This window comes from Parus major, chromosome 1, assembly GCF_001522545.3.
Source record: "Parus major isolate Abel chromosome 1, Parus_major1.1, whole genome shotgun sequence".
In the NCBI taxonomy this organism is placed as follows: Eukaryota; Metazoa; Chordata; class Aves; order Passeriformes; family Paridae; genus Parus; species Parus major.
In genome coordinates this window covers 108,367,893-108,379,144 of record NC_031768.1, presented here as the reverse complement: position 1 = coordinate 108,379,144, position 11,252 = coordinate 108,367,893, and the positions used below count along the sequence as shown (strand labels likewise).

General features: G+C 39.5%; 1 protein-coding gene across 1 annotated transcript in view; it reads right to left on the bottom strand.

Moving 5' to 3' along the window:
* Positions 1–11,252, bottom strand: part of CHMP2B (charged multivesicular body protein 2B) — an 11,755-nt gene continuing 503 nt past the window's right edge. Inside the window, exons 2-8 of the mRNA XM_033515217.1 lie at positions 10,785–10,895; positions 9,813–9,941; positions 8,564–8,655; positions 5,483–5,677; positions 2,966–3,068; positions 1,936–2,042; positions 1–1,804 (exon numbers count right to left, since the gene is read on the bottom strand). Coding sequence (XP_033371108.1) covers positions 1,691–1,804; positions 1,936–2,042; positions 2,966–3,068; positions 5,483–5,677; positions 8,564–8,655; positions 9,813–9,941; positions 10,785–10,895 — 851 coding nt within the window. The 3' untranslated portion in view covers positions 1–1,690. The remainder of the gene's footprint in view (positions 1,805–1,935; positions 2,043–2,965; positions 3,069–5,482; positions 5,678–8,563; positions 8,656–9,812; positions 9,942–10,784; positions 10,896–11,252) is intronic.

Below are 11,252 nucleotides of genomic sequence, written 5' to 3'. Positions count from 1 at the left end.
TTGTGGAATAAAAAGCCTTTTATTAGATTTTTACAAAATAACTTGTAAAAAAAAATCACCCCATATTGGATATATGCAATATATTAACTTACACATTCCTACTCACTACCTGACAGATTCAGCTTGTCCATTATTTCTAAGAAAGAGAAAGAATACCTGCAGTTCTAGGCCTAAAACCTGAGGAAGGCTCTCCTATGAATTCTCTTTGCTGACTTCAGTCCTAAACAGTAGATGGTGCAACAACAGTAGATTCACAGGTTTCCTGCTATGCTTTGTCTAGCAGCAAAGTCTCTTCATGAGGTTTGTTCCCCCCTAGTTTTCCTGGTCTTGCTTTTGGGAGGTATTTTGCTTTTTTGTTTTTAAAGCCAAGATGACTGTTACTTTTTTTCAAATGAGCAGCACCACTAAATCAACACTGAGGGGTAAATATCTCCAGCAGAGTCAGGGCTGAGGAATATCACACCACCTAGGAAGTAATAACTGGGAACTGCATTCTCATTTTGACTATTTCAAGTATCAACAGTTCTTATTCCTTAGCACAACGCATATTCCATTTAAAGCTAGAGTTGTGTTGATGCAGTTCAGAGACCATAGAAAACCTCCACAGAACCAGAACGCTTTTATTATAGTGTTTAGACAAGTAGCTATCATTTATGATCCAAAATTGTTCTCAAAACTAATATTTAGATTTAGTTTATCAATGTGATCAGTTGCATCTCAGCAAACAATACAATTATGCAGTTATCTTCCATTAAGAAATACTGTAAAATATATACAAATGTTGCTTCAGGCAAATGTCCTTTTTGCAAGTGCACAAGTTGCATTTCTGAATGAGTGCATCTCTCCAGCACTGAGTCCCATCAAGTGTACAGAGAGGTCTCACCAAACCATTTTGTGAAACCATCTTAATAATTAAGTTTACTCACCTTTCAAAGACTCATTCTGAAAGAAAATCACAAAGGTACAAGATTTATATACATAAAGGCACAGCAATTCTGTTGAAACCAGCTATGTTACAGTACAATAGAGTTCAATCAGTGCCTTTCATGCAACAAAGTTCACTAATAAATGTAACTCCTCTTCCATAAAAATTAACTGCACTACGAGTGTATCCTTCCCTTCTGGTAAGAAGAGTAACAAGCTATTATTTCATCAGCTCAGAAGGAATTTCAAGGAAATGCATAAAATGCTTTTTCTTTCTGCCTAAATTAGCTAGACTTTCAAAGCTATTTCTCATGGAAAAAATAGTTTCCAACTAACAGCCAAGGTGAAGTTTCATTTGTGCTAAGAGATGACAGAATAAGAATGTTTCTATAATGATAGTTTTGTAAAAATGATAAATATTACATAGGTGCTGTCCTAAGAAGTGGCATGACCAGCCACAGAATAGCCAGTTCTAGAGACAGATCAAGAACTGAGACGGAAGAAAATGAATTTGAATCCAAAGGACAGATCTGGATCAGGTGTAAGTGAATTTACTGTTAGAACTACACCCCTGGTTGGTCCAGAGTCAAAAAGACTCCATGCAGTGGATGAAAAAAAAGATGTACTTTTCTCTGCAAATTGATCTCCAAGCTGTCATTTCTGAGACTTCAGGGTTTTCCTAGGAATCAGTTGCATTGAAAGAGTATTTGCACTTTGTACATGTGTCTAGGGCTGAGCACCCAGCAGGCACTCTGAACTGGATCAGTTAATCCACGCCCAAGGCTTTGAGCTGGCGCTCGATCTCCTCATCCGATATGGTGGTGGCGGTCGAGGCCGATGCAGATGGCAAACCTCTGGCAGCTGAGGGAGCTTTGGCCATCTGGAAGGAGACAGAATCTTTCTTCAGTCAAAATAATGCAGGTTTTGACAAGCTGACTTTTAGAATAAATGGTTTTTAAAAAAATGGAATGCAGGGCAAAAAGCACATGAACCGTACAAAAGTAGCCATACCTTGCCAGAGATTTCAATCCCAATCTCATCAAGCACTTGATTAACAATATCTTGGCTTTCTTCCTCTTCATCAGAAGCATCAAAAATATCATCCAGCGTATCATTAACTTTGAAGAAAGAAAACAAAGTCCAGGCTGCATTAAGCAAAAAGGTGACTAACATGACCTAGCACCATCTTTCTACCCTCCCAGAACACAGCAGTAATACCACGGTGCAGGATGCCATTAGAAGGCACCTGGGTGTTAGAGAGGCTCTCTTAGCTCTGCCTTGCAAAGCCTGTGAGCACAGCCAGGGCAACAACAGGGTAATGCATGGCTCTTTTTGTAAAAATGTTTACTCCACCAAAAGAGTTCAGCTGCTGTATCTCCCCCCACATTAGATTTTAACATTTCTGCAAAATCCCTTCCTCTCTTCTTCCTCTCAGTACATTGCAAAGTTGTTAACTCAGATAACTTGTGTGCTGTTGAGGTGTTTCCATCTTGGTCAACAGCACTGGTTTGAGTCCATGCTATTTAATATCACCAACAAAGGGGCAGGCACTGGGATGGAGAGAAGACTGAGCAGCACCAAGAATTAGCTGTCAGTGAACACGTGCACTCAGCAACAAGAAACTTGCTGCCTCCCCCGAAAAGTTGTTTGTGGCTTAATTTAAGAAAAAGGAGACAGAACCATGTCTGTGCCACCATGTGCAGGAAGCTCTGATTATCAGTACCTAAAATAAGGCAAAAAGTCCCCCTACCAGTTATACTATCAAGGCCCTGAATAGGTCTCAAACCCTCTCCCCCCTCAGAATGTTCCTTCTAAAAATATGTTTTGCAGAAGATGGAAAGGCATGGATTCTAGTTTTAATTCCTAGAGCTTCTAAAAGTCTAAGGCTCATCTTTCCTGCTCAGACATACATTGTTTTGTTTGCTCTCTATTTTTGCTGTCAGTCTCATTAGCTATAGGAATAAAGTTCAAACATTAGTGTTTTGAGGCTGGTTCTCCCCTGCCAAGAGCAGCCAGCTGTGCCCTGCAGTGCAGAACTTACTCATTTCTTCAGTCATTTCCATCTTCATGTTTTCCTTCTGGAAATTCTGCATAGTTTGTAGTGTCTTTTGTGGATCCATTTTCTTATTAACTGCTTGCATTGTCTATTAATATGGAAAAAACTCTTAAATCATACAATGAGACATTAGTAAATATCAGTGCATTCATTAAGAAAAATGCTTTAATCCAAATTTCACTTTCCTTGTCTCTTTACATCCCATGAGAACTGTAGATAAGTGACAGATCAATAGTACAGCCTGCACTTTGAAAGAAATATTGCTATCCAGTGTCCTAATAGACAGACTTTTAAGTGTGCATTTTTCTTGCACCATGATCCTCCCCTGGCCCTGCATTAGGAAAAATCTGACTGATCTGAATGAAAAGAATGGAGAACATTTCCTAACTTGAAGGCTACATATATTAAAGAAGTAAATGGCTGCAAGTTCTTATTCAGAAAGGACTGTTTATTTGAACCACCACAGGAGGACAGGCCTTAAATTGTTTCTTGATGTTACAGTTTCATGGAAAAATTACATTTCTCTGAAAAGAAAATGTCTAAGTGCTGAGGAAGTACTTGTTTGGGGGGCACCTGTTTGATGGGTGGAGATCTTGCAGTGACAGTGAAATAAAATTCACCCATTTTACTACAGGGGTGCAGCACTGCCTTTGTGGGCACTGCCCTGGGGTACTTCCCACCTTCCTGAAAAACAAGTTACTGTGGGATATCAGAATCTAAATACAGACATGAGCTATTCAAATGTAAAATTTAACCATCTTTGAGAAGATAAAAAGACTTGGTTAATTTAAAGAGATGGTATCAAGCCACTACAGGCTTCACAGAAGGTCTTCTGTCCTCATGTCTGAGTTTGTTCAAAGTGATAATGTATTTTCATACTAATGTTACTTGAATTTCAAAGACTATGCTCATGGTCACATTATTTGAATTTATGAAGTTGTTCTGGACATGCAAGGTGTTGGTATAAATGGACATCAAAAGTATCTGCACTGATAGAGAAATCTATACTGAAAGATTAAATGATAGATAGATCTATACTGATAGATTAAATGATAGATAGATAGATAAATAAATAGATAGATAGTCTATCAGATTAAACTGACATATCTTCAGAAAATAAGGGTCAGATGCATGACTAAAATAAACAGGTAACTTACTGGATTTTACTATGTTCAAAATTAGCAATATATATGCTAAGAAGTATACTGAAAGTACTTTGAAAGTCTTGCATTCACATATTTGTTAAAGCAACTGATTTTATACATTTTTCACCAATGGTTTTATGAGATTAACAATTCTTTTAAGCTTCCCATGTTGATAAGGCAAAATATTCCCTTTAAGAGTGATCAAAAGAATTTAAGACCTTTCTCTCCAATAATGTTACACAAATTGTACATACAAGTACCTGTTGTGTTTCAAAAAAACATAATTTTTCGGAATGCTGGGTAATTTTTTAAAAATGTTTTTGGAGTTTTTTCCTACTGACCTAATCTTTATAACTACTCCCTTGACACTCTGGTTTGGAAAAAAATAATCCAAGATCTATCACAGATATAAACGAGTCACCCATGTAATAATTAAAAAGCAAGACCAACTAGTTCACATGAGCACTGCTGTTAGAATATTGAGTAAGGTGTTGAAGATGATCAGTCAGACAAATCCAGTTTGTAAATCTGCTGCAGAGCCACAACTCTGTATCACTGGCTGGTTGGAATCTGCCCTCATGCTGTGTGTAAAAGGCACCTGACCACCAAACCTTTGTGGGAATTCTTTTCTGCACCGAGTTACATTGCTGTGTTTAACTGCATTTAACTTGGACTGGGATCAAAGCTCAGCTTGGTCTACAGTGATGCATACTAATTCTGCTTCCTGCACCTTGAGCTGAACAGCCCTCCTTGCCAAAAGCCAAATCCCTCTTTATCAGTTCAGGAAAATAGGGGAAAGTTCACACCTAACTCGGAAAACTGAGATTTTTCACTCTTTTATGAGATGAGGTTTGGGAGAAAACTTAATGCAATACTCCTTCCTGAGAGAGCACAGACAGAATGCCAGTGGACTCCAGATTAGATTTTTTTAGGAACTTTAGATCCAAAGCAATAACCTACTTTTTCCCAAAGCCATAAAGCTATTGTGACACACTGCCTTGATTTCTAGACGAATCATGCCCCACTTTTTCCCAGAAAAAACTGCTTGTGACAATAAATACAGGCAAGGCACTGTAGCAGCAGTGTTTGGGGTTTTCTAGAAGAGTTCATTCACTGGCATTAGTTTGTTTTTATCATGTAAACATTTGACAGATGTCTAGCCCAAGAAAGTACATAGGTGCTATGTGAGTAGATTGACCAAACAAAAATATAATAATAAAAACCCAAATTATTTTTCCCTACTGTATCCTCACCACCCCTGTACAGCGAGTTTTAGCCCTGCAATTACCCAAAATAACACAATTTTTGCAACCAAATGCTGCAATTCAATATAAAAGAAGATCCTGTGGTGCCTTACTTTTGCTGTAGCTGACATAGCTCCTGCCATCTTCATCTGGGAGTTCATGACCTTGGTTTGAGTGGACATGGAAGTGACTTTGGAGCTCACAGCATAGGTCCGATTCTTCTGCTTCCTCAGCTGCACCAGCTGCTTTGCCAGCACTTTGCAGGCCTCTTTGTTACCAGTCTTAGCCATTTTCTTGATTTCCAGTTCCTGTGAAAAAAGGTGTGAGATTAATTCCACAGGATTTCCATTCACGCAAAACTATAATTAAGCCTTAACGCTAATAATTAAATTCAAAAGTAAATTATCCTCTTGAATCTTTTAAGACATTTGAAGTTCTATAAATAGCTCCTTGCTTTTTTTTTTTAACAAGGCTGTTTAGCAGAATCAATGTCATGCTGGTATGATCTGACCACAAGGAAAAAACTGAATAAAACTGAATTATAGTGTGGTAGCACACAGTTCCCCCAAAGACTTCAATTTCTGCATGATGTCACATTAACTTCTATGTTAACATTCTATCCCACATCTGGACAGGCAGCCACACTTCAAAAAAAAAACCCAAAAAGTGCAGGAATTGTGATATCAACTACCAATGCCATGACCCTGATCAACTTTAATTCCTTACAATCAAACAACAACACTCATGTAAGAAATAGAGAGTTCTTTTCAACACTTTTTCAGCCTCAAGAGAACCTTACAGCCTTTTGGAAGAAGAAGTAGATAAAGTTAGATGATCAATAATTATAGCCTCTTCACCCTTATCATTTAGCTGGACTTAAATCATAATAAAAATAGCATAATTTAACATGTGCTTATACTGTAAGAAAGACACTTCCATCTTAGAAAACCAAACCCAAACCCCAATCTGTCAATTCAAAGAGAAATAACAATCTGTTTAGCCCAGAGGTACCAGGAAAAAGCCTGGCACAAATAATCTTGTCAACTGGGATTCTTCAAAGCATGTCTCCTAATTTGTGACTTGGTAATGTAAACTTTGCAACTACTTTCTCCTTCAAAGCCTTTTTAAGGTGGTCCTGCCACAGTGGCTCAGTTTTCTGTAGATGTCCATTTGTCCATTTTGATTTTTACCATTAAGTAAAAGCAGCTTTTAAAGACCAGCTTTCCCCTGGATTTTTCAGAATATGCCTGCTACAGGTATGTAGTTATTCTACTTTATGTGCACTGCTAATCCAGAAAACTGCACTCCTAAGAAGCTGTGAAAAGCTAAATTCTAGTCACCAGGACATGCAGAACAGTCACCTTTACATGCAGGTGTAAACTGTCCCACTGCATTACCCTGACTACCAGAAAAGTTCACAGTTAAGTTTATTACAGAGATGGCTCTGGCACAAAATCTCCTCTGCAGATTTATAATTTCTAAAGGGTGTGTCATACACACTATTTTTAATCCAAGAAGGTACAGAGTGGCAACGAAGCAGCATGAGACTGTTCAAATGTTAGAGGCCTGAAATAGATGTAAAGCTGTGTTCTTTGAAAGTAGTTCACAGAAGCCACAAAAATTCCTGTAACATCACCAGAATATTATTTCCTTTTTTTTTTTTTGTATCTAAAGTTTTGTGAAGGTTGGAGGAATTAGTCTGCACCCCATAGTTTTAACAGCAAATGTTTGAAAATAGGGAATTTTCTCAGTGAGTTAGAATACCCACATAGCATTTATAACCTGATTTTTTCAAAGCAAAATACAAATCATTGCTAAATCGCTGCAGATAATCCACCTGCAGAGAACAAACCATATATACAAATGATTTTAGTCTTAATTAAAAAGAATTTAGGTAAATTTGAGGTACATTATCTGCTTTTAAGAGGTCTGGGGCAAGCTTACTGAAGTCAATTATGTTCTTCTGGGAAAAAAAAAAAATCCAAATTCATATAGCTATATCAGGTTACTGAACTGAAACAGAACTGTCTGCATACATTAAGGTATTTTTATCCACAGAATTAATATAACTGGGTTTTCTCAGAGCAGTACCTTAAAATTAAGGGGGAAAAAAAAAAGTCTTTCTAGAGAAAGCACATAATGAAATGTTTTGAGATTGACTGATATGCCCCTGATCCTTCTTCACCTGATCTGACATTGAAAATTAATATTTATTATCCATTGCTACTCTCACTCCAGCAGCAAATTTAAACTTTTTCAAAGATGTATTTCACTGCTCCTTTCTTCCTCTCCTTAGAAATCCAACATTTCTGAAATCACTTAGTGTGGTAAGTAATCAACACTTCAGCCTGAATATTCACTAAAATTAAGGTTATTTCCATATTTGGAATATTTCATACTGGAAAAATGCCTTATTTATGAGCAACCTACTATATCTTGTATGTCCAAGGCTTTCAGAAACAGTTTCTCTGATCTTTTAGTTTATTATTCCCGGCTCTTGGTATTCATGCAACCTGCTGCCACGAACCACCACCTCAATAGCTGCTGGAACTGGCTGGATTTGCACAGCTTTTCCCACATTCTGAGCATTCTTCATGCATCAAACCCCACCATCTGGCACATCCATTTCTCCTCTTAGAGTGCCACACAGGTGCAGCATTCAGCCACTGAGTACTCAAAAGCTCATACACAGTAAGTTCTGAATACATCTTAATTTAGGCAAACAGCCCTACTATTATTAGCTAATTTTAGGCAAGTTCTGAATGAAAATAACAACTCTGTGGAGTATTCATGATATCCTGTGGTTTTTCAAGTACTCTCTCCCACTGGACAGTCATGGTAACATATATATAGAACTTCTTTTCATTTTTCCACCACAAGACCACAGATTTACAAACCTTTTAGAAAAAAACCTTCTGAAGGACACAGAATGCTGGGAATTTTAGGGAAAACCCAACGTGGTTATTTTATCTAAACACATCACTTCAGGATTTTTCCTATGTCAAAGGCTGAGAAACACTTTTAGACAGTAAATACTTTCCAACACAATTTTAATAACTGAGAAATAAAAAGGGAAAAACAACTTTCCTAAGTATTCCATTATTATGCATTGATTTATATCTTTAAAACCTTACAAGTTTTCCATTGTGTGTGTGCATTTTAAAGAGCAAAATAAAGTTCCCTGTCATACTTACCAGTTGTTTTTCCTGTTTTTCAAGTGCTGCTCTATCTCTGCTTATAGCCCTCTGTGTACCTCTTAACTCTCGATTTTGCTCCTTTATTATATCTGGAAAGAAAATATTGATAGCTGGGCAAAGATTTTCAATACTCCATAAACATCTGCTAAGCACTCTGCAGACATGCAGCATGTTTGACACCTCCCTTTGTTCAGAGGGAGATGACAGCGTTTCAGATACAGAAAATATTAGCAGAATACAATTTGGTGTGTACCACATCAGCAGTGTGGGCTATATCCTGTTAAAAATAAAAAAGCTGTTTTGCCTAGGATGTTACTTTGCACCATAACCATAGCAAGACCCTCAAGCCCACAGTAATACATCTGTACACACATTTTCCTGCAAGTCCACCACTGACTCAGCAATATCACAGCCACTGCCATCCCACTGCTTTTCCCCCAGCCAGACCTAACTGCAACAGGTAAGGCACCTGAAGGAGCCTTGATTTATGAGATCTCAGAGCAGGTGAGGAGTTCCCAGCTCCAAAAAACAGTGAAAATAATCCCAGGTGCAAGTCCTGGATCCTGGTCTTCTTTTTCTCCCCATCTGTGTAGCCCTTCTTCAAGTCAGTCTATAAAACAACAGTGTTTGAAACTTTTAAATTAGGACATACTTAAGAATAGTAAGGTAGGAAAGTGGAGGCCTTCACAACAAATTTCAGTCTACTGATGTAGCCAGCAAAGCTTGAACACTGTCAGTTGAAGTCCTCCTATTACCCTTCATAGAGTTTTGTGCACTGTACTATTAGAAATTATATACTGGTGACATCCTCTTATTAAAGCAAGTATTATTTACAAGTCTAGGCATCAATCATGCTAGTTGCAACTAACTTTTGATAGGATTTACAGCACTTGTTTGGGTGTGATTCACCTGGGCAAAGGCAGAGCAGGATGTCTCCATGTGACTCAGCATCCTCTGACCTTCACAGAGGAAAGCAGGTATTATCAAGTAGAGATTCACCTAGTCTATGTCTGCACTTTGGGTGGGAGTTTGAAAGGAGCAGACTGTCACATAAACTTTCTTTAGAGCTCATGAAAGATAAATTCTAGAATTGCAGGCCACCCTTTTCACTTTTTAAGGTTTGAGGCAATTTTTCTACAAACAGCAAGAAGTATTCTTCATTCTCAAAGCCAGAAATACAGTAGAACATCCACTGCTGAAATTATTTCTATGTTAACAGGTTTGAATCAGAAAAAAAATCCCAAACCTTTAGTGGCATCTTGAAGACAGAATATACACTTCCTCTTCCAACCTTGCTGGAGATTTAACAGTGTGAAAATGACACTTGTTTTTACAATGCTACTACTGTTGTGAGTACTACACAAAAAGCATCCTTTTCAGTGGACAATAACTAAGAACTGGAAGATGGCATGGAATATAACTGCATTCTTCACCCTGGCAAAGCAGCAGAGAAAATCATTCTGAAAATGCTACAGGCAAGTAATTTTGAAGGTAGATAAATGTATATTACTTGCCACAGCTGCACTTGGTGAAATTGAAAGAAAAAGCTTAATAGCTATGTACAAGACTGTTTTTTCTAACTACACTATTTAAAAGAAATCCTTAGTATAGTGAGCTTGAGAGGGAGGAGCTTCAAGGTGATAGCAAACAAGAACAGTAGTTAGGAGACAATAAGGGTAAGCACATTGCTTATTTCTGATCCCCCATAGTGGCTTAAACTAAGGATAGCAATAAACTGAAAACAACTATCTGCAGTTACAGACAGTTTCATTTGTTTTTAGAAGTGAAGGCCAAGATGAAAACTTGGTTCTTGTTTCTCTCTGATAACCAAGGGAAATTCCCAGTTACTAGAGCAAACAGAATACTACAGGTTATCTGAGATAGTCTCATGGCAATAGCCATTCCTGTGTGTCACACTGATGTCACACACACCAGGACAAGGAGGAAGCATTCCTTAAAACAGGCTGGGCAAGAGACATCCAGCAGGGCTTGCCCTGGCTCCTGCAATCCTTCCTTGGTCATGGAAGCTAAATGCCAACTCCCTTCTTCCCTTCTCAGGCGCAGCATCTAAAATGGGAAGAGCCAGGTGGGACACTGTGCGTGTTCCCCTCCGGTGACACACAATTGGTTGATGAGCAGCGTCATTTTCTGCGAGCCCTTTTCAAACGCCGACCCACCAGATTGAACATGGGGCACCCAACATGCCAGAGAGCCGAACCTTGGCCTCGCCGACCCTGGGCCACCACAATGCGGACAGCTGAGCATCTCCCAGCGGCCTGCTGGCACCTACAGGCATCTTTCAGGGGCTTTACTTTGAGGATCGCTATTCCTGCCGAAGTTTAAGCGTTTTGATGTCAGACTGGCTACAGCGAACCAAGACCAAGTTGTTTTCACAGCCGCGCGGAGCCCGGGGCCGGGCGGTGGGGCTCCCGCAGCCTGGACGTGGCTCCCTCACAGCGGCACCGCTCGCGTCCCGGCTCTCCCTGGGCCCCGCAACTCCTGAAGGGCCTCTGTGCTTTCCCTCGCTGCCAGCGAGAGATGCTGCGCCTTCTCCTCCCTCACCCACGGCCCGGGACGGCCGTGCCCGGCTCCCACCCGTCCCGGTGCTCCGGGGATCCCCCGCCCCGCCGTGCCAGGGCCGGCCCGGCCCGGGGGCTGCCCCCGAGCGCCGCCGGTGAGTCACGGC